Consider the following 21449-nt stretch of genomic DNA (forward strand, 5'->3'; position numbering starts at 1 on the left):
TTCACACCTTCGATAGTGCACTAGCAAAGACAAGCCCGCAGAGGCTGGAGTTTCCACAGAGGGCACCGTCGGGGAGACGCAGCCCGGGAGGACGGGAGGGTTGGGCTCGCTACCTCTGCACACGGGCGAGCCGGGGCTCCGTCTCTCAGGTGAGCTGCTCCTCCGCTGGCTCTCAGGGGACCGTCTCGGGCGGCCCTTGGCCCGCGGCGCCTGCTCGGCCGGCTGCGGCGTCGGGCTGGGCGGGCTGGGGCCGCGGGCCGCGGCGGGCCCCGGGAGGCTGCCCAGCGAGGCGGCGGAGGCGGCGGCGGGCGGGCGCGTGGGACTGTGCTGGCTGCCCCGCAGCAGCTGGTAGGGCACCGTGGCGCGGATGGGCTGCAGCAGCCGGCCGCCTCCCGCAGCAGGGGCGCAGCCCACGCCTCCGCCGCCCGCACCGCTCCCGCTCCCGGCGGTGGCGGCTGCGGCGGCGGCGGGCGGGGAGCCCGCGGCGCTGCGCCGCATCCTCTGCGGCGGGGGATGAGGGGTCTGAGAGGAACTGGAGGAGGAGGCGGCAGTGGACATGGTGGCTCGGCGGGCCGACCCCGAGGCGCGCGAGCGTGTGGGAGCCGGCGCGATGGTGCGTGCGGGTGTGTAAGGGGGAGGGGCGGCGGCCGCGAGGGGGCGGAGCCTCCGGGCTCCCCCTTCCCAGCGCGCACCCCCGCCGCCGCGGCGAGGGGGGAGGGGAAGGCTGCGAAAACAAACGTCCAACGGCCCCAAACGCCCGGCCCGGCCCGGCGTGGCGGTCACGGCCGGGGCCGCGCGGGGCTCGGAGCCGCTGCCGCCGCGCCAGACATCGCGCTGACAGGGCGGCCGTCCGCTTCACGCAGCCCCGGGGGCGGCCCGCAGCCTTCTCCTCAGCCCTCGCGGGGCTGCACGCGCGGGAAAACCCGGCAGCTGAAGGGAGGGCCGGGACCCCGGCTCCTGGGACCCGGCTGTAGGGAAGGGGGCCTCGAGGTGCCGGGCGCTCCGCGGAGTCTCAGGCGCCGCCGTCACCACCGCCGCCTCCAGGCGCTCCTCACTCGGAATGGCAACTAATCCCCTTATCCGCACTCCGCCCCCGGCACCGCCCCCAGGCGCCCGGGACCCGGCAGCTGCCGCAGCGAGCACCCCTATTGGCTCTGCCGCGCTCCCTCAGAACCCCAGTGATTGGCCTTGGGATACGAGTGAAAGTGCGCCTTACCAATGACAGCATTGACTCCTGCTCTGGGGGCGGGGCGTGGGGGAGGGAGGGTGGGGAGGGGGCTGTACGCGGAGGAGGGGCGTTAAGAGTTGACAGCCTTTGAGGTGAGGGCGAGACTCGGAAAGTGGGTCCATGTGTGTCCTGCGCGTGCCCGGACTCCCATACACGTGCACACGCCCCGGGCCGTGTGTACCACTGAAGGCAGAGGACACTTAAGGCAAAGTTAGGTTGCAAGTACACCTGCATCCGCTGGGATGTTTTAGAGTTAGAAGCGTAAGCACGGATCCCTTCCCCTCTAATTTTAGTAATCTTGAGTTATCGTAGCTAGGAGCCATATTTGTGAGGGGAACTTCAGCTAATAGCAGTGTCTGGAAGCTGAACAAAGGGCGCCCATGCCTCTACAGACTATCCTAAAGTTTGTAGTTAGCCGTGAGAAGGCAAACTCTTCCAAGGCAGTAAGGCTGAATTGCAGAGGCCAACACGGATATGCACGCCTCTGCATCACCAGTTAGATGTATTAACGGAGGGCACCCCGCAGCCTTTCCCCAAGGGACCGACCTGGAGTAAATACCTGGCATAGCCTAACAATCCATGGTGGTGATTTTTTTTTTTTTTCATTCTGCAGTGAAACTGAGGGGATACACAGGTTTTAGATAACTATCAAAACCTTAAGTTTATCCCCACAAGAATCAGGAATTTAAACCTTAAGCAAGAAGGTTTAAGGATCTGTATCAGAGAACTGCCATTCACTTCCACGAAGTTAATAAAAAGAGAAGCGGGATGGTTTAACTGGTGTCTGCCCACACTGACAAACTTCCTCTGATTTCATGGCATCACTTACAGGAGCCATCCCTCCGCTGCCTTGAGCTCACAGGCAAGAAGGCACACTAGGTTCTGCAAAGTTGGTGAGACCCAATAAACAAAATAAAACTTTACATGCAGTACTTCACCCTATGAAGACTGATGATAGTTCCTTCCTTTATCGCATATTGGAATAATAGGTCACATTGACTGAGCGTTCACCACCTGCCAGCAATTGTTCTAAGAACATTGTGTGTATTAACTCATACAGTCCTCAACTCACCCACAAGGTAGATACTACCATTATCCCCATTGTGTGCCTAGTTGAGGCACAAAGAAGCTAAATGCCTTTGCCTAAGAATGTAATTATCACTGACTTGCTCTGGAGTCAGCAAGCTCTCTGTTCACTACTCAAAGTTGTAGAGTGTTTACAGTAATCCAAAACTATCATCTGTGTGATAAGTTCTCATTAGTTCAAAAGACATTTTACAATTGAAGATAGCCCATCATTTCTTTTTACTTTTCAGAATAATATATTTTAATTATAAATAAAGTAAAATCTTTGCTCTTTGAAGTTTGATATAATTGACCCAATGTGTAATTTTTCGATCCAAGAATCAGAGATTCCTCATAATTAAGAAATTCCTCTGTCAGTAAAAGAAAAGGATAAATGGTTTATTTTTTTTTTAATTTTTTTATTTTTTTGACAGGCAGAGTGGACAGTGAGAGAGAGAGACAGAGAGAAAGGTCTTCCTTTGCCGTTGGTTCACCCTCCAATGGCCGCCGCGGCCGGCGCGCTGCGGCCGGCGCACCGCGCTGATCCGATGGCAGGAGCCAGGAGTCAGGTGCTTTTCCTGGTCTCCCATGGGGTGCAGGGCCCAAGCACCTGGGCCATCCTCCACTGCACTCCCTGGCCACAGCAGAGGGCTGGCCTGGAAGAGGGGCAACCGGGACAGAATCCGGCGCCCCGACCGGGACTAGAACCCGGTGTGCCGGCGCCGCCAGGCGGAGGATTAGCCTAGTGAGCCGCGGCGCCGGCCTAGAAAAGGATAAATGGTTTATTTCTAGTGACTGCAAGAAAAAAAAATTGGACAGGTTAAAAATAAGTAAGGTTTCAAAAGTGCTGGTTAATTTCTACATTGTGGATTTGATTACAGCATGTTTGCATTTTGTAAATATCATATCTGGTCACTCCTAAGTATGGAACAACCCCAACTCCTTAGATTATAATAATTCTAAATGTATGCTAAGCCACAGTCACAATGATCAATACTTCATTTGGATCTAAAACAACACCCAACCCTAGCCATATTTCAAAGACTTTCTGTGGTTGTTCAAATTTACCATAGTCAACTTAAATCACATATCTAAAGCAAATCTAAATGGCCCACACAGATAATTAGTATGATCTTAAAATACTATTTAGTTACTGGTAGTTTGGAGGTTCAATCACTTTCTTTTTCCTAAAAAAAAAAAAAAAAAAAACCTTTAGTCTCATAAGTACCGATCTTCATCCTTAAGGAATTCAGGCTTCAGACAAATCAAAAGTAGGCTCAAATAAGCTATACTTAATACCTTTTACTTAAAGTGTCCATTTTTTTAATTCCTGATAACATTTTATTCCTATTTAGGATGGTGGTAGGCTCCGAGGATATGCAGAAGCTTTGGTGAAACACTCTACACCCCTCTGGGCTACTGTGCTAGCTACGGATACATAGACCCAATGCAGAATTTCTCTACTTTGTTGACCGTACATGTAACAATCCTAAAAAAGCCTATACAAGGCTTGATATTAGTAATGATCTCTTTACCATGTTTTCCTGATAGAAGAAGACAAACCTGAAATCACTGTTAGTTGGCATAGGATATACCTCTGTTCAGTAGCCCCAGGCAGGCCTTGGCTATCTGTGGGGTAAGAATCACCACCAGCTAATCAGAGACAGGATTCTGTTACACTTACTTCTTAGTTCAAATATCTAATGGGCCATATTTTGGGTTAAACTAAAACTTAGAATCATTAGGTACATTTGATTAACATGAAGCCCCATGTGGAGAAATTATGGAGCCTAGAGATAAGAAATTATGGAGCCTAAAGAGCTACCAAAACATTTCTCTTCCAGTTCCAGCCAGGTTTGCCAGGTCTGAATATCCAGGGCCCATCCAAATCTGAGCTGCAGTCCAGGCTGTCAGCATTAGCAATGAGGTCATAGCTGGGAGAGAACATGAAGCAGATCTGCACTGAGGTTCATCTTAAGCTGATTAAGTTCTCTGATAGGTGGATTCCTAATAGCAATAACCACCACCACAACAACGTCTTGAATGAATAGTCCCTGCCAGATGCTTAAAGCCAAACTCTTTACTGCTGATGACAGCCTGTGTGCATCGTGTACAAGGTGTTCCCTCTGCCTGAAAAGTTCTTGCCCTCGGTATCCATGTGGCTCCCTCGTTTCTATCACATATTTATTCAGATATTATCAACTCCATGATGAACTTTTTTTTTTTTTTAAGATTTATCTATTTATTTGGGAGGCAGAGTTACAGAGAGGCAGAGGCAGAGGCAGAGGCAGAGAGAGGTCTTCCATCTGCTGGCTCACTCCCAAATGGTCACAATGGCCAGAGCTGGGCTGATCCAAAGCCAGGAGCCAGGAGCTTCTTTCAGGACTCCCACACTGGTACAGGGGCCCAAGGTCCTGGGTGATCCTACACTACTTTCCTAGGCTACAGCAGAGAGCTAGATTGGAAGTGGAGCAGCCAGAACCTATTCACAAATCGGATGCCGGTGCTGCCTTACCCACTATGCCACAGGGTGGGCCCCATGGCCCTTCTTAAAACTGCAAGTAACCCCTAGCATTTCTTTACTCTCTATGTCACTTTATTTTTCTCCTATCACCATCCAATTTATGCTATATAATAATTTTTGTTGGGTCTAGGATATAAGAGCTATGAAATTACTGATATATCTCATGACAAACAATATTTGTTCAATGGTGTTGAAGGAATAGCAAAGTTTAGCCAAGGCTTGTCTTATGAACTAAAATTTGTACCTTTCATCAGAAAAAACAGTAGTATAAGAACAGGTGTATCTCTGCCGCAGAATCATAACCACAGAGTAGAAAAATATTCTATGTGGTTACTGTAAACCATAAAGATGTGTGCATCGGAGCTGGCATTCAAAAAGGAAGAATAACTTGTAGTATGGTCCTTGTACCCTTGTACGGGAGAAGTGAAAAATAATAGTCTTGGCGGTTCTTGGTGGTGCTCATTAGAGGTTGAAAATGGAAAATGAATTGGTAATGGAGAAAAGGCAGTTGAAATTTACAGAAAAAAAAGCCTAAAGTTGACAGAGAAGGACAGTTAGGGAGTGACACCTGCCAATTGGTAGCTTGTCCTGTCTCACTGTTGCATCCAGCCAGCTATTCTCAAGAGGACTGTCTAAAGGAATTGAAAAATAAGCTCATTTGATTCGGTAGAAAAAGCCATCATATATAAATAATGAGAACTGTGCTTTGTTGCTAAAAGAAGTTCAGAAGAAGCAATAGAAATAGGAGACATTTTATTTTTAACTAGTAAGGTCATCAAAAGAGTAAGTATACAGCTGTTCTACGAGAATAGAAAACCATGATGAGGACCACTGGTTTTTCAGTTTCCTTATTCTCCACAACAACTCTGGTTGCCAACCATGATGCTGGTTGTACATGCTCTAAGCTGATACATCAGTGGACTTTTGTAGTGAACTAAAAGACTATCTTGTGGAAAACCAGCACACTCCCAGGTTAAGACCTGGGGACTAAAAAAAAAAATGTAAATATTCAAAGCCTTTTCATGCTGTGACATTCCATTTGTTTTAGTGCCAAACATAATGTTCACACTATATGAAGAAGGGAATATGTTTGATTATAGTCATCTTATTTTTTAAACGAAAGTATAAAATGATAGAAATGTGTCTAAAGTTAATTTATTCCTATGTGGCTTAATCCTGTTTAATTACATGAGTAAGTGTGTTGATGAACTGTTGGGGTACAAGTTCATCAGCAGTACTTGACTAGACAAGTTTCTTTGTATTATTTTCAACTTTCTGTAGCTCACAATTTTCAGAGCCATACTCAGTCTCTTATTGAAAAGGTTCATATTAATGCATGTAATGAGCCTAGATGAGGGTATAGTAGCAACAATACTAGCATCAAGCCATAGTTTACTGCTCATCAAATTACTTATTAAATGTCTTCAAAGTGTCAGATACCATCCTACACTTTGTAAGGCATACTTGTTATCGCCCTTTGGTTAAAAAAAATGTAAAAAGATATGCCTGCAAATAAAGCATTAAACCATGTCTAAATGTGCATATTCCATACAGCATAAAAGAGATGCTAATAAAGTATTACAGAAATGATGGGAGGGAAGGCTCCCTTTTGAGAACTGGTTCCAGGAAGAAAAGATCTGCGAGGGGACAACTGAAGAGTCTGCTGTGGCTGATAGTCCTGGTCTGTTGCTAACAGGTCAAGGAGGGTCTTGGTTGCCAGACAGGATTGTCCTTTGTTAAGTGTACCAGTCAAGAGCTGTTGAAGGTTCTTGAACAGGTTGTGGGGAGGGACATGAGTGGAGCTGTGCATTATGAAGATTAATACAAGAAGCATAAACACCATGGGTAGAAGGCTGAAAAGTGGAAGATAATTGAGGAGGCTTTGAGAACAGTCCACATGAGCTTCAGTAACATGAATTTGAGGAGAGAACAAGGGGCATGACAGAAAGGAAAGGGTGTAAATGGCACTCCTTCTGAGCTGATGGTTATATGCGCCTTCCAAGTGGAGGTCAGATGATTTGGAAATTTCCATCTTGGATGCCTGAGAAGACAATCATGGCTTCAACAAGAACAGGACAGCCAAGAGGAAGATTAGGTTTGGGCAAAAATGCTAAGTTCAGATGGATATGAAAGAACCAGAGGATATTCAAGTACAGGCAATTTTCAAAAGATAGTAAAGTTGAGAAAAGAGAGACAGGTTTGAGGGTTATCCATGAACATATGGTAGTTGAAGCCATGGGTACATATGAGGCTGGCAAAGGAAAAAAGCATAGAAATAAAGAGAGCCAAGGACAAAATTTTGGAAAATTATATATGAGTAGGGGAGGGAAGAGTCAAAATACATGAAAAAAAAAAAGGCAAAATAAAAGTAGAAAAGAAGGCAGAAGAGAGAGAGTTCAGGATCTCAAATGATAAGTTTGGTCGATGCTTTCTGGGGTATCAAGCAAGCCAAGGTCCCACGTCTCTGAGAACTAATCCTCCTCAGGGTAGCTATAGTTGTACAAATTATTCTTGTTCCTCTGACCAATGGTTGATTTGACCCGGGTTTGTCAATTTACTCAAGTTGACCAATCAAATTTTCTCCCCTGTGAATTTGGAATTAAGACATACCATGTTATTCTATGAAGGGCCTGAACTAAGTGAACTCAAGTCTGGGGTGGTCACCATCAGTCAAGACAGAGAAGCAGAAGAAACTTGCCTTCTGAGATAAAAGAATGAATTGAGTTGCAAAAAGGAAAAATGAGACCAGGCGACCAGAAAGAAGGAGAGAAGCCTGACAGTAAGTTCATTTTCACATGATGACCGTTTTATGTCTTATCCATTGTCCTCTATCCTCCAAAACCACCCCCAGTCTTGTCCCACACCTAGTGATACTACAGCAATATATTCCCACCATCTGATCTGTGAATCTTCCAGAATTTGGCTCCAGTTCTCCTTTTTTATACAAGTGATAAGTATTCTCATCAAAAGCCAGCCACTCTATTGTGGTTTAAATTCCTTCCCTAATTACCTTCTATGGAAGTTCATTTCTTTAAGCATTCCTTTCCCCTTCTTAGTCATCAAATTCCCAATTATTTCCAATAATGTATGAAAATTCTCCCATGCAAAGTTTTTAAAAAATGAAGATTCTTATGCCACCTCTATCTGCAGTCTGAATAAACTGACCCATCACACCAAAACTTCTTGAGAAAAACATGTTACGTCTGATTCCCTCTTCAACCTACTCAAATGTAGCTTCCACCCATACCCTGCTACAGAAAAGTGATAATCAATGTCAACAGCCTTTATATTGCTAGGTCAAGTGGATATCCCTAGGACCTCATCCTAATCCAATTTTTAGCAGTTTTCCACACAACTGGCCAGGCTCAACCTCTTAAAAAAAATCTCTTTTATTAGAGTTAGAGCATTGCACCTGCCTGTTCTCCACTTCTATATCCACTGGTACTCATGTCTGTAAGGGGCTCTTCTTCCTCCAGTCCCCTCTGATAATTGGTTTCTGTTCTCTGCTTTCTCCTCTATACACTCATCTTCTTAGTAATCTTGGCCATTGTTGTGGCTTTTCAATTAACCTCTCCAGTCTGACATTTCCTCCAAATTCTGCATTCACATATCCAGCTGCCAACTGGACAAGCCAAGTCTCCATGAATATCTAAAATGAATGCATTCAAAATGGAACTAAACCCTAATGTCTGTTTTCCCACTTTCTTGCCCACCCCTAAATTCTTTCTTGATTTTCTCTCATTTCAATAAATGGCATCACCATCTATCCAATTATTCCAAATGAGAAACCTGGGCAATATACTTGATTTGTCAGTCCCCTTCCTTCCCTACCTCCAACCCACAAGCTCATCCTCTCATTTGTTCCTCAAAAAATACTTGTACATATCTAACCCACCCCCTTTTCCCCATTTCTTCTGCTACTACATTGATCCAAACTTCTGCCATCTGTTACCCAAACTATTGCTATGGCTGCCCAACTGCTCTCCCAGCTTCTACTCTTGCCTCTTTGATTTAGATTCTATTTATCCATCAGGGTGAACTTGGAAATATATTGGGCCATGTTGCTTCCTGCTAAAACTGTTCAATGTCTCCCAGTTACTTTACCCTGAAATCCAAATTCCTTAAAATAGCTTAAAAGGCTTGGCCAGCTCTGACTTCTACCTCCCTCTCCAACTGGTCTTGCTGTGTGTTTCCCCTCACCCTTCCAGTTCAAGCCACAATAGCCTCCTTTCACTTCCCCTGAAACATCACTGAAGACCTTCACACAGGTGCATCCTCAGAACAAAACACCCTTCCCTCTCTATTCCTCAAGTCCCCTGCATGGTTCCCTTACATTTTTCAGGTCTCAGAGTGTCGCTCATCAATAATAACCTATGATAACCTAGCATTAGGTAAGTTTATCTGTAATGCTCATTAAAAATTACAAATATACATCAATTTACTCCCCCACCAGAGTATAAAGTCTCTAAGGACAGGGATCTTGTCATTTATGTTCATTACTTGAACAGGTAACACCCAAATTTCTAGAATACAGTACGTGCTCAGTAATTTGTACAATTTACTGGTGACTTGCTAGTTCCTTATTCCAATCCTTGCACAGCCCTCCTTTACTTTCTGTGGGAGAGTTTCCTGGAATCTTATATTAAAACCCTCCTTGTTGTTTCTATTATTTGGGCAGGTTTCTGTTCTTAAACCAAATGATCACTAATTGATGGAGTTTAAAAAGGATGAAGTAGTCAGCAATGCCATATGTTGTTGAATGAGCAAGAGAGTTAAGAGCTAAGCCAAATTCACTGGACCTCATCACTGGTAATCTTCAAGGGAAAAAGGTATTCTTTAGGGTCCATAAAATATGGCCCCGTGGAAGACAGTGAGTTTGTGTGAAGGGTGAGAAGGTGGATGCAACACTTTAGAATACCTTTTTGATAAGTCTAAAATAAAAATATGGCATGAAATGGGATCTTGCGGTTCAGCAAAGAAAGCACATGTTGATTTAGTTTAAAAGAATAGGGAAGGAATGCCTATTTTTTTTTAATTTATTTGACAGATAGAGTTAGACAGTGAGAGAGAGAGACAGAGAGAAAGGTCTTCCTTTTGTTGGTTCACCCCCCAAATGGCTGCTACAGTCGGCACTGCACTGATCCAAAGCAAGGAGCCAGGTGCCTCTCCCGGTCTCCCATGTGGGTGCAGGGCCCAAGCACTTGGGCCACCCTCCACTGCCCTCCTGGGCCACAGCAGAAAGCTGGACTGGAAGAAGAGCAACCGGGACTAGAACCCGGCACCCATATGAGATGCTAGCGCGGCAGGCGGAGGATTAACCAAGTGAGCCATGGCACCAGCCCCAGGAATGCCTATTAATATGCCAATATGCTAAAGGAGCCAAAAGAGAGAAAAAAAAGAAGCAAGGTTTGAGGAGAACTTCCATGAGGCAGTAGAGGATTTGATCCCAAGCACAAAAAGGGACAATGTTTTCCCCTTTGCTACAGGAAGGGCAATAAGAAGCCAAAGGCAAAGGCAGAATTTCAAGTCCAGCAAAGGGAGGTTGAATGTGGCCGCTTCAGGAAGTCAACCTGTTGTCACAAGAAGGATCAGAATGTCCTGAAAGGCTTTTCTGAACCACACCTGCACTCCTGTCCACCCCTCACTTCCCTGCCCTAGAGTAGAGTTGCTGTCCACCACCACCATGGCTGAGGCTATGCAAGTGTGACGGCACAGTGCTGGATTGTGAGCAGATCTTAGTTGGGTGGAGGGAAGCAGAACATAAGTTGCAGTCACAGAGAATTTAGCCCAGTGTAGCCAGGTGCTGGTAAGAAGGGTAGGATTGTAAACTTTTTAGTTCACCAGGAGAACTTTATGATCAAGCAAATTTGGAATAAAAGTGGATTAAAAATAAAAGTTCACCAAGCACAACTGCAGGCCCAAAATATTTTCTGTTATCAACCATATATAATGAAACATTGATAATGACATTAATTCATGGAAATTACCCAAAGAAAACAGTTTTCAAAGTTCTACTTAGATTACCACAAAAGAATCAAAAGAGTCTATTCATTTTACATAATTAGTATCTAATTCTATGGTTCGCCATAATGTACAGTGGTATTTAAAATACAGTCTGTCCCCACAGATTTAACCAAACACAGATTTAATACATTTGAAAAAAAAAAAAAAAGGCCGGCGCCGAGGCTCACTAGGCTAATTTTCCGCCTGCGGCACCAGCACACCAGGTTCTAGTCCCAGTTGGGGTGCTGGATTCTGTCCCGGTTGCCCCTCTTCCAGTCCAGCTCTCTGCTGTGGCCCGGGAGTGCAGTGGAGGATGGCCCAAGTACTTGGGCCCTGCACCCGCATGGGAGACCAGGAGGAAGCACCTGGCTCCTGGCTTCGGATCGGCGCAGCACACTGGCCATGGCAGCCATTTTGGGGTGAACCAATGGAAGGAAGACCTTTCTCTCTGTCTCTCTCTCTCTCACTAACTCTGCCTGTAAAAAAAAAAAAAAAAGGAAAGAAAGAAAGAAAAAGAAAAAAAAGTGTCTGTACCCATTATGCACACTTTCCACACTCTGCCCCATCATGATTTCCTATAATATAGTGTAACAGCTATGTCCACAGAACTTATGTAGAATTAGGTATTATATGTCCTGTAGAGATGATTTAAAGCATACAGGAGAGGGGGGGCATTTGGCACAGCAATAGGGACACTCACTTGGGGCACTCACATTCCCCTATCAGAGTGCCCGAGTTCAAGTCTCCACTCTGCTTCCAAACCAACTTTAATGTGCACGCTGGGAGGCAGCAGATGATGGCTCAGGTGACTGGGTGTCTGCCAGCCACAAGAAAACCCAGATTGAGTTCCAGGCTTTTGGCTTCAGCCTGCCCCAGTTCCAGCTTTTGAGGAGTAAACCAGTGGATGGTAAATCTCTTTCTATGTCTCTCTTTCCCTCTCTCTACCTTTTTAATAAATAGATATAAACATGCAGGAGGATATGCATATGTTATATGTCCATGACATATGTATATATACAGGAATTGAACACCCCAGATTTTGGTATCCTGAGGGTCCTGGAATCAGCCCCTCATGGATACTGAGGGGTGACTATATAAGACTATATTACGGATATTTCTTTATCTTAGAGAATTTCATTGAGGAAAAGCTAAATGGCCCTGGCAGGATAACAGTTATTATTTATAATGTAATGATAAGTGAAATATTTTAAAGCCTCTTCTGCTTCTGGTTTGTTTAGCTACCAGATTAATAAACTTTTAGAGACAGTGAAATCTAAGAATGTAACTTGATCTTATCCATTCCTGACATTCTTAAATGAAATCTTTAACACACTGGCAGAAGAGCTATTGAGAGTAGACTCAGGTCCATGAAAAATATTTTCTTCATCTCCCTAGAAAATAATGATTTGTATTGCTATACAATGGTCACGACCTTGACTGCTCTCTGGAATCACAGAGCCCCACTAATTTATACCAGTTTTCCTCCATTCTATTCAGCCCTGACCATCAGGTATAAATTAGTGCTAAATCAATATTAGCTGATACTTCCCCAGGTGTGGGAAATGAGGAAACCTGACCACACAAGCAAACAAAGTCTTTCCTAGCTACATTTAAAATAAGGTGGTTATTATTATACTGCATGGGGACAGGCTTCTTTCTTTTTAATAAACCTTATGCCACCTTAGTTTGAATTAACTTGATATTTTAATATCAGCAGTCCAGCAGAATTACTGTTCAGTTAGTATGGATTCCCTACCATCTTTTACACTTTTCATTCTTTCATGGAACTTTCTCCTGTCCTTCAATCTCTTGTCACCCCCATCCCTGCCATATGCCCTACCATCCTTTTCCATTTCTCTACTTACTGGGTGTGGGAGGGTGTTGGGGAGCAGGTTGAGTGGGAGAGTCCAGGAGACAGTTTACATACCTGCTTTCAGTGCTCACCTTGGGCAGAGCAGTGTCCTAAATAAACTTAATTTTGCCATGGCACCATTACTCAATAACGTATTTATACAAGTGTCATTTAACATAAAAATAAATAAGGCACTTTCAGTTGTTATTGAGGAAAGAAGTTTTAGCTGCCCAGTTTCTTCACTCGACAGCCAGTGTCACTTCACTTGTCCTTAGAAATTCTTGAGGAATTTTCTTTCACAAAAATCAGGCAGAGCACAAGTACTGGGAGTCAAGTCCAAGTTACCTTTACCCTAGAAAGCATTCGTTCCTTTGTTAATGGTCAGTGATAAGGAATCCTGTGATCTCTCTCAACATTTCCCAGTCAAAACTATTCATAACATGGCTATGCATTCAACCCTTTCATAAATACTAAAAACAGGTACTGTTCAGTACTTACCACAGATGGAAACAGAAACAAATGTTCAAAATCCCAAGGAAATGATGTGGCTCCACAGGTTTTTGTTTTGTTTTGTTTACTCCTTCCATTTCCTGGGTTTTATAACAAAACTTCACAGCGCTTTCAAAGCACACTCATATCCATGACCTTTACAATCCTTAAAGTAGTTTAGAACCTCCGATACTCTATTTCACAGATGCATAAAGAGAGGACACGACTTTGGTTGGGATTATAGTGAGCACTTGAGAGATTCAGAGGTGGAAAACAGGTCTTCTGGTTTCTAGCCCAGTGTTTTTCCATCACTGTAAACATTGCCTACATAGCAGGAGTCAGGGATGTGACCACTCTGTCCTCGGGCCCTGCAGTTCTTTTCCACTTCAGCCATTAAAGGACTCTGAGCCAATAAGGTGTGTTAGAGAGGACAGTTAGTGCCTGAGAATTGGTGACCTGCATTCAGGGCAACCTAATGCTGACCCTGGTAAGAGAAGGGCCTGTCTAAACGTCCCCGTGTGCTTTATGCACCCAGCGTGCCTGATGGAAAGGCAGGGTGTGGTAATTACATATCTTGCTTTTGGCTTATCTTCTCCATATACTCACCCTCACAGATGTCTTCCATACATTGGTAATTACAGCTTTCAGAGCCAAAGCCTACCAACTCATAATCCACGCAGATGACATACTAAAATCTATTCAAACTTGTAAAGCTGAAGAAAATTTCAGTGCTACTGTACTCAGATTTAAAGAAAAACAGTTTTAGGAGCAGGCAGCCTAGCAATTAAGACTCTGGTTAGGATCCCGGTGTCCTGTATTGCAGTGCCTGGGTTCAATGCCCATCTCAGGCTCCTGACTCCAGCTTTTGCTGATACAGACCCTGGGAGGCAATGGTGACGGCTCAAGTAACTGGATTCCCGCCACACACGCAGGAGATCGGAACTGAACTCCTGGCTTAGACCCCGCCCACTCATGACTGTGCTGAGTATTTTGGGGGTGAACCACCAGATGAGAGCTCTGTCAGTCTGTTTCTGCCTCTCTACCACTGGAAAGGAGAAAAGAGGGAAGGAGGGAAGGGAAGAGGGAGGACAGGAGGGAGAGGGGGAGGGAGGGAGGGAAGGGGGAGGGAGGGAGGCAGGGCAGGAGGGCAGGAGGAGGAAAGGTGCTTTAAGAAGAGGGAGTCTTTATTTCTATGTCATTGTTAGGCTCCACTGCCTAGATGTGCAAGGTTTCTCATTGATTTGAGGAGGTGCACATAAACATTTGCCTCCAGATTTAATAAGCAGCTTAAAAAACACTTAAGTACGTGTGTAGCTAAGCCCATAGGATTAAAATCAAATGGTTTGACATTGAAAACCTGATCCAAATTAATAAAACCAACATAAAACAGTGAAGTAACTTCTTCTAAGCAAAATGTAAAATCAGTATCAAGAAAGAAGTACAGCATAGGACAGCAGTTGTCTTCCAGTTTAGAGAAGCAGTTCAAAGAGGTTCTTTTTTTTTTTTTTTTTAAGATTTATTTAATTTACTTGAAAATCAGAGAGTTACACAGAGAAAGGAGAGGCAGAGAAAGAAAGGTCCTCCGTTCACCGGTTCACTCCCCAGTTGGCCGCAATGACTGGAGCTGTACTCATTCAAAGCCAAAAGCCTGGAGCTTCCTCCGAGTCTCCCATGTGGGTGCAGGGGCCCAAAGACTTGCGCCATCCTCCACTGCTCTCCCAGGCCACAGCAGAGAGCTGGATCGAAAGAGGAGCAGCCGGGACCAGAACCGGCACCCATATGGGATGCTGGTGCTTCAGGCCAGGGCCCCAAAGAGGGTTTAGTGATAAACCTCAGGTATATATAATGCAGTAGGTATTGGTGTCTGGTTTTTTTTTGTTTTTTTTTTTTTTTTTCACTGTAGAAAGAATACAAAGTAATGTTACAAAATTAAGAACAGGGTAAACAAAAGGAATAAGCATGTTCAGAATTTAAACTGTGGTAGATATACTATGTACATTATTTCACAGACTCCTCATAGAAATCCTGCAAGACATACAGAAACTGATGGTGACAGAGGGTAGTAGAATCAAGTTAAAAAAAAATCAAAGGTCAAAGCTCTTTACCTGGTATTCAATAATAAGTTCTGTTTCCCTCCAAAGCCTCTGCTACCACAACAAATCACTGTAATATTCAATACTATGTTACGCAAGGCTATGGGATCTTCTTTCCTCATTGAATTCAAGGGTAGTTTCTAGAAAAAAATGAGGGTATTTCCAAAAGTTCCTGGAAAATTGGAATTTAAAGATAATTTTATTTTGGGACAAAGCATTTTGAAATCCATGCATGGTTTTTTCATGACACATGTTTTCTGCAAACTTTTTGAAGTCTCCTTGTGTGTCTAGGATAGAGATACAGTTCTGTCTAGAAATAGAAAAATGGACTACCTTCCTCAAAGAACACCTTCAGTCTTATATTTTAGATTAAAATTCAGGTCAGTACAGTACAGTCCCAGGCTTTACTTGGCACACATTTTTTTTAATCACCAAAGATCTGAGGGCTATAGGGTATATAAGGCTTTAGGTGTTTATAATTTTTAAAGTTGTCTCCACTTGCTTAAATATCCAACAGTAAGGAATTAATATAATAAATTGGAGTATGACCTTACAATGGAATTCTATTATTGTTAGAATTATGTGTTAGAAATGTTAATGACATAAGATGTTTAAGATATGCTGTCAACTGAATAAAAATACTAGAAAACCTAACTATGAAGTATGTTTCTAACTTATAAATATAGATCCATATGTATGTTTTTAAAAAGCTGGCAGAATATATACCTCAATATTCACATTGGCTTCCTGTGAGTATTGGGATAATAGGTGAATTACTTTCATCTCTGGGCTTATCTACATTTTTATAAAATGAACATGTTCTACAAATACAAGAGGGCTTCAAAAAGTTCATGGAAAATGGAATTAAAAGATAATGTGAGGGACCAGCATTGTGGCACAGTGGGTTAACCCACTACTTTGGACACCTGTAGCCTACATGGAGTCCTGGATACTCCATGCTTCTGATCCAACTTCCTGCTTATGTACCTGGGAGGCAGTGGACAATAGCCCAAATATTCCCACACTTGTGGGAGATCCACATGGAGCTCTTGGCTCTTGGCTCCTGGCTTGGCCTACCTGTGGCTGATGTGGGCATTGAGGGAATGAACCAGTGGATCGAAGATACCATTCTGTTGCACTCTGCCATTTAAATAAATAAATCTTTAGAAACATTATGTGAATTTTCCTCATATTAATGAGGAATGAGAATTAATGGGAATGGTTTATACACCACATACACATATGTACATACACACACAAAAAAACAAATTTCTGAAAAGGTTTTAAAATTTAGAAATGGGATAACAATGTATTATGGATGTAATTATGTATAGTCTAATTTATTAAATAGCACAGAGCCCATGATAGCAGTAAACTGTCACTCTATGCAACACTGGAAATAAAGTTGGCTCTTCAAGTAATTTCTTATATTGCTGAAATTATCATACATAACTACTAGGGTTTTTTCAGTCCCTATCTAAAGCCATCTACTCAGAATGCACAGAAACTACACGCTAAGCACATGAAACTGTGTGTGTAAAATGGAGACACTAACGATACTCCTGGGTTCTTAAAGCTGTAAATACAATAACCTTTCTAAAGCTCCTAGCACAGTGCATGAACATGGCAAACACTCAATAAATGTCAGCTATCTTGGTGGTTATGCTTTTGCTGATAAGCCAAAGAACAGAAGAGCGCTATAGAAGAAGATGGTTGTTGATCTAAGGCCTTCCTATCAGCCACCTGGCACACAAGGTTTTAAAACAGCCTTACAATTAAGGTAGGTGCTGTCCAAAGGAATCTTAGGCACAGTGTAATTATATAGTTCATCTTATTCTCCATGCCCATCAAGATTTTAAAGAATGCTGAAAACAGGAAATGAAGCCACAATATCACTCGGTTTTTCTTTAATCATTTTGTTATGTTTATATTACTCAAATGACTGAAATATGAAGAAAATGTTAGAACTTTTGTATTTTCTATTTTTATTTGTGATTACAAACAACTTCAAATTTAGATATGCCCTTTACTACAATACAAAAATCACATTTACAATGCTTCTTTGAAAATATGTCCAGGGGCTGGGGTTGTGGCACACTGAGACCCCAGCATCCCATATCTGAGCACTGGTTTGAGTCTTGGTTACTCTGCCTCTGACCCAGCTCCCTGCTCATTCATCTGGGAAAGCAGTGAAAGATGGCCTTGGTACTAGGGCCTCTGCCACCCATGCGGGAGACTCAGATGGATTTCTAGGCTCCTGGTTTCAGTCTGGCCCTAGCTGTTATATCCATTTGAAGAGTGAATCAGCAAATGGAAGATCTCTTTCTCTGTTTATTCCTCTCTCTGTATCATCCTGTCATTCAAATTAATAAAATAAATCTTTAAAAAAGAATATCAGATCCATTTGGAGACATACACACATCTATTTAAGTGTATTTTAATTATCCGTGTTTGGTAACATTGGAATGGTTAATTTTTTTTAAGGAAAATCATTTTAGTAGGAACCACATTTCTAGATAAGGACCCATTAATCCAGCTATTTCAAAGAACATGGCTTCAAAACACATTTCAAGATCAAGAATGAAGACTTCAGTTAGGCAGCAAGTATGTGAGAGATGCTACAATTATAAGCGATAAGAAAGTGGTTCCAAAATGAGTGGGCTCATCATGATTTAAATTTAGACGTTGGTCTCCCACTCTGACTGAGAGCAGAACTATTTATTTGGAAGGGCAAAAAATCTAGAGGACTTGATGGCAAAAGTTCTTGTTAGCTGGAGAATAAGGATGTCTTCTGCCAAGTACAGTCATTTAAAAAATGCAGTTTGGGGCCACAGCTCACATAGCCACCCAGCCTCTCTGTATCTCATTCTCTGGCCATCTCCTCAGAAGCCCTCAGGCGATTCCTTCTAGGACCCCTGCTGAGGATGGCCCATCATCCTCCTGGCTATTCAGGCCGCCACGTGCTTTATTTATTTATTTATTTGAAATGCAAAGTTGCAGAGAGAGGAGGAGAGATAGAGAGATCTTCCATTTGCTAGTTTACTCTCCAGTGGCCCAAGGGCCAGGGACTAGGCTAGGCTGAATTCAAGAGCCCAGAGCTTCTTCCGTGTCTCTTTCTCTCTCTATCTCTCATCCTCTGTGACTCTTCCTTTCAAATAATAAATAAATTAATTAATTAATTAATAAAACAAACCTGAATCTAGGGACTAAGAGGTAGCCTGAAGGTGAAAGGACAGAACCAGTTGCGCTTGTGGAGGTAAAAGCCTGGTCTGAGATCTTTGTTGACCCCGACGACAAATTACAAGGTGGTGAAGACACTCAAGATCATGGGCATGGCTTCTGCTCCCCTGAGACTCAAGTACAAAGTCCAGAGAGGGAATATTCTCTGAGGAAACACAGATGTCAAAATGCGAACACTGGGCCACTGCTGTGGCATAGCAGGTAAAGCCTCTGCCCTTGGTGCTGGCATCCCAAATGGGCACCAGTTCAAGTTCTGGCTGATCCAGTTCCCATCCAGCTCCCTGCTAATGCACCTAGGAAAGCAGTGGAAGATGGTCCAAGTGCTTGGGCCTCTGCACCCAAGTGAGATACCTGGATGAAGTTCAACTCCAGCCATCTTGGCCATTTGGGAAGTGAAACAGTGGAAGGTTTCTCTCTCTCTGTGTGCATTTCTAACTGTGCCTTTCAAATAAATCTTAAAAAATGTGAACATTTTGCTTTTATTTCAGTTCGAAAATACATAAAACATTGAAGATATCCATTCTAATTTGAACCTCTCTGTACATAAATTAAAACGTAGTGGGTGCTAAGAATCTGTTCGTGACCAAATATGAGTATCTTCTACGCCATGTGTAGCTGTTAAGTAAAGGCTGTAGTTCATTTATTATAAGATACTTTTTTCACATTTTAATGTCTCTGGGTTGTGGATCAAACTGAAAATGAATGACATGTCATGGTTTAATTGATGGGATTTTTTTTCTTAGCACCACTTAAAGTAATGGTGCACATGAAGATGGTGTCTTAGATTTGATGAAGGACTTCATCAAGTGCTGAAGTACTTGATGAAGCGTATTCAACAGAGGTTAAAAATCAAAATGCTATCTAGAGTCATGAGGACCTCACAGATGTTTTACTATTTGTGTGTTATGAGTAGGCTGGAAAATGTTCATGAGGCCTGTTCTGGGGAGCAAAGATGACAGGCTCTACTGGGAGGTTCGTGAGTACAGATGATCAGCCTAATGATGTCATCATTGCCCTGATTCTCAGCCAGGTCCCTCCTGCCTCCCTCCCTTAGATCCTAAAGCTGATCCAGTCTCTTCACATGGAGCTGGAGATCACTCATACACTATAGCCCCAGTAATGTCCAGAACACTAGGTAGGTTTCTTTTTTTTTTTTTCTTTCTTTTTTTTTTTCTGACAGATAGAGTGGACAGTGAGAGAGAGAAAAAGGTCTTCCTTTTTCCATTGGTTCACCCCCCAAAGGCCACTGCGGCTGGCGCACCACACTGATCCGAAGCCAGGAGCCAGGTGCTTCTCCTGGTCTCCCATGCGGGTGCAGGGCCCAAGGACTTGGGCCATCCTCCACTGCACTCCTGGGCCACAGCAGAGAGCTGGACTGGAAGAGGAGCAACCGGGATAGAATCTGGCGCCCCGACCGCGACTAGAACCCAGTGTGCCGGCACCACAGGTGGAGGATTAGCCTAGTGAGCCACGGCGCCGGCCTAGGTATGTTTCTAGGTGTTCTGTTTATTCAAAGTTGCACTGTACTTTTAAAATATTTGTACTCTAAAAAAATTTTGGAACTGGGGCTGTTGCTGTGGCATAGCTGGTAAAGCTGTTCCCTGCAGTGCAGGTATCTCATATGGGCGCCAAATTGTGTCCCAGACACTGCATTTCCAATCCAGCTCCCTGCTAATGTACCTGGGAAAGCAGCAGAAGATGTTCCAAGTCCTAGGGCCCCTGCACCCATGTGGCAGACCTGGAAGAAGCTCCTGGCTCCTGGCTTCAGTCTGGTTCAGCCCTGGTCATTGCAGTCATTTGGGGGAGTGAACCAGCAGATAGAAGATCTCTCTCTCTCTCTCTCTCTCTAACTCTGCATTTCAAATAATAAAATAAACCTTAAAAGAAAATCTGGAGCCTCATAAGACTCATATGAAGTAAGTGAATTTTAAGACTTTTGACTGAAGCATTGTGGTCACTCAGGCTATCATTCAAAAACAGCATTAGTTCTTCCCAGAGGACTTCATACAGGAACAAAGTGTTCGTCAGTACTAAAGAAGATTAACACTAGCAAGTTACTGTTTTAAAAAATGAATACATATCCACATTTTATATAAAGATATGTAGAGAAGGCTTAGAAGAGTGTGTCAAGAAGACCAGAGTTTGTATTTCCCCCATCTGTTTTTCTAAGCTCTGCACAGCCAAGTGCATACTATGAAAAGATTATGCATGGATTTCAATTTTTTTGCAACAAAATTAATATCTTTTTTCTTTTTCTATGAATTTTTTGAAGTACTCTTGTATTGCTCTTGCAATAATTGCTCATATTACTCTTGCAGCAATTTAAAAAAGTGAAGATTTTCTTCTTTTTCACAAACTACATGGGGACTATGAAGTACCACTGGAATTGTCAAGGATGCATTTGCTTAATTGTGTCTTTCTGTCGTTACAGGCACAATCCGTCTGGCTAGAAAGCCCAAGTTGGAGTCAGCCATACATGAACCAGCAGGGGCCCCACACTGACATGGATGAAGCAGCTCTTCCCTCCCTACTGACAGAGCTGGGGGCTTCGGCACAGTTCAGTGCTGACACTACACACGTGCATTTACCTTCTCAAGCCAGGCCAAAGAAGGCACAATCTGTTCTGGATTGTGTTCAAAGTGCTGGAGCTGAAGAGTCTCTTATTTGGATGTAACCTCAATCCCTTAAAGCATGAAACCCCCTTAGGACAGACCCTTCCTCAACCCTAACCACACTTGTTCCAAATAAAAAATATTGATAAGCATTATTTGGAAATAAGTGATGTCATAGACAAAATATCCTCTTTTGCTTTGTTGTAATCACAATTGTGGGATATTCTGCCTTCTTTTCCACATATGGAGTAGAAAATTGTAGTTCAGTTTTATGTATTATTCATATACATAACGGTTGATACTTTTCAGGTTCTTTGTTTCCCAAAATCATGCTATTAACATT

At 43.3% G+C, this 21449-nt stretch overlaps 1 protein-coding gene and 1 long non-coding RNA gene across 5 annotated transcripts in view; one reads left to right on the top strand and one right to left on the bottom strand.

Moving 5' to 3' along the window:
* Nucleotides 1-21449, bottom strand: part of GLCCI1 (glucocorticoid induced 1) — a 241277-nt gene that overhangs the window by 108640 nt on the left and 111188 nt on the right. Inside the window, exon 1 of one of the 4 annotated variants that reach the window (XM_017344467.4) lies at nt 114-1058. The exons of 1 other annotated variant lie outside the window; for it this stretch is intronic. In XM_017344467.4, coding sequence (XP_017199956.2) covers nt 114-558 — 445 coding nt within the window. In that variant the 5' untranslated portion in view covers nt 559-1058. Of the gene's footprint in view, nt 1-113; nt 1059-21449 lie in introns of those variants that run through there. 2 more of the 4 variants (XM_017344466.4, XM_089315690.1) reach the window with 2 other exon arrangements.
* LOC103349465 (uncharacterized) lies at nt 9-21261 on the top strand. The gene is made up of 3 exons (XR_517644.5): nt 9-149; nt 7445-7596; nt 20926-21261. It is a non-coding gene; the product is annotated as an uncharacterized LOC103349465 (long non-coding RNA).

Source organism: Oryctolagus cuniculus, chromosome 16 (assembly GCF_051225735.1).
Source record: "Oryctolagus cuniculus isolate XC-2025 breed Fujian yellow rabbit chromosome 16, ASM5122573v1, whole genome shotgun sequence".
Lineage (NCBI taxonomy): Eukaryota > Metazoa > Chordata > Mammalia > Lagomorpha > Leporidae > Oryctolagus > Oryctolagus cuniculus.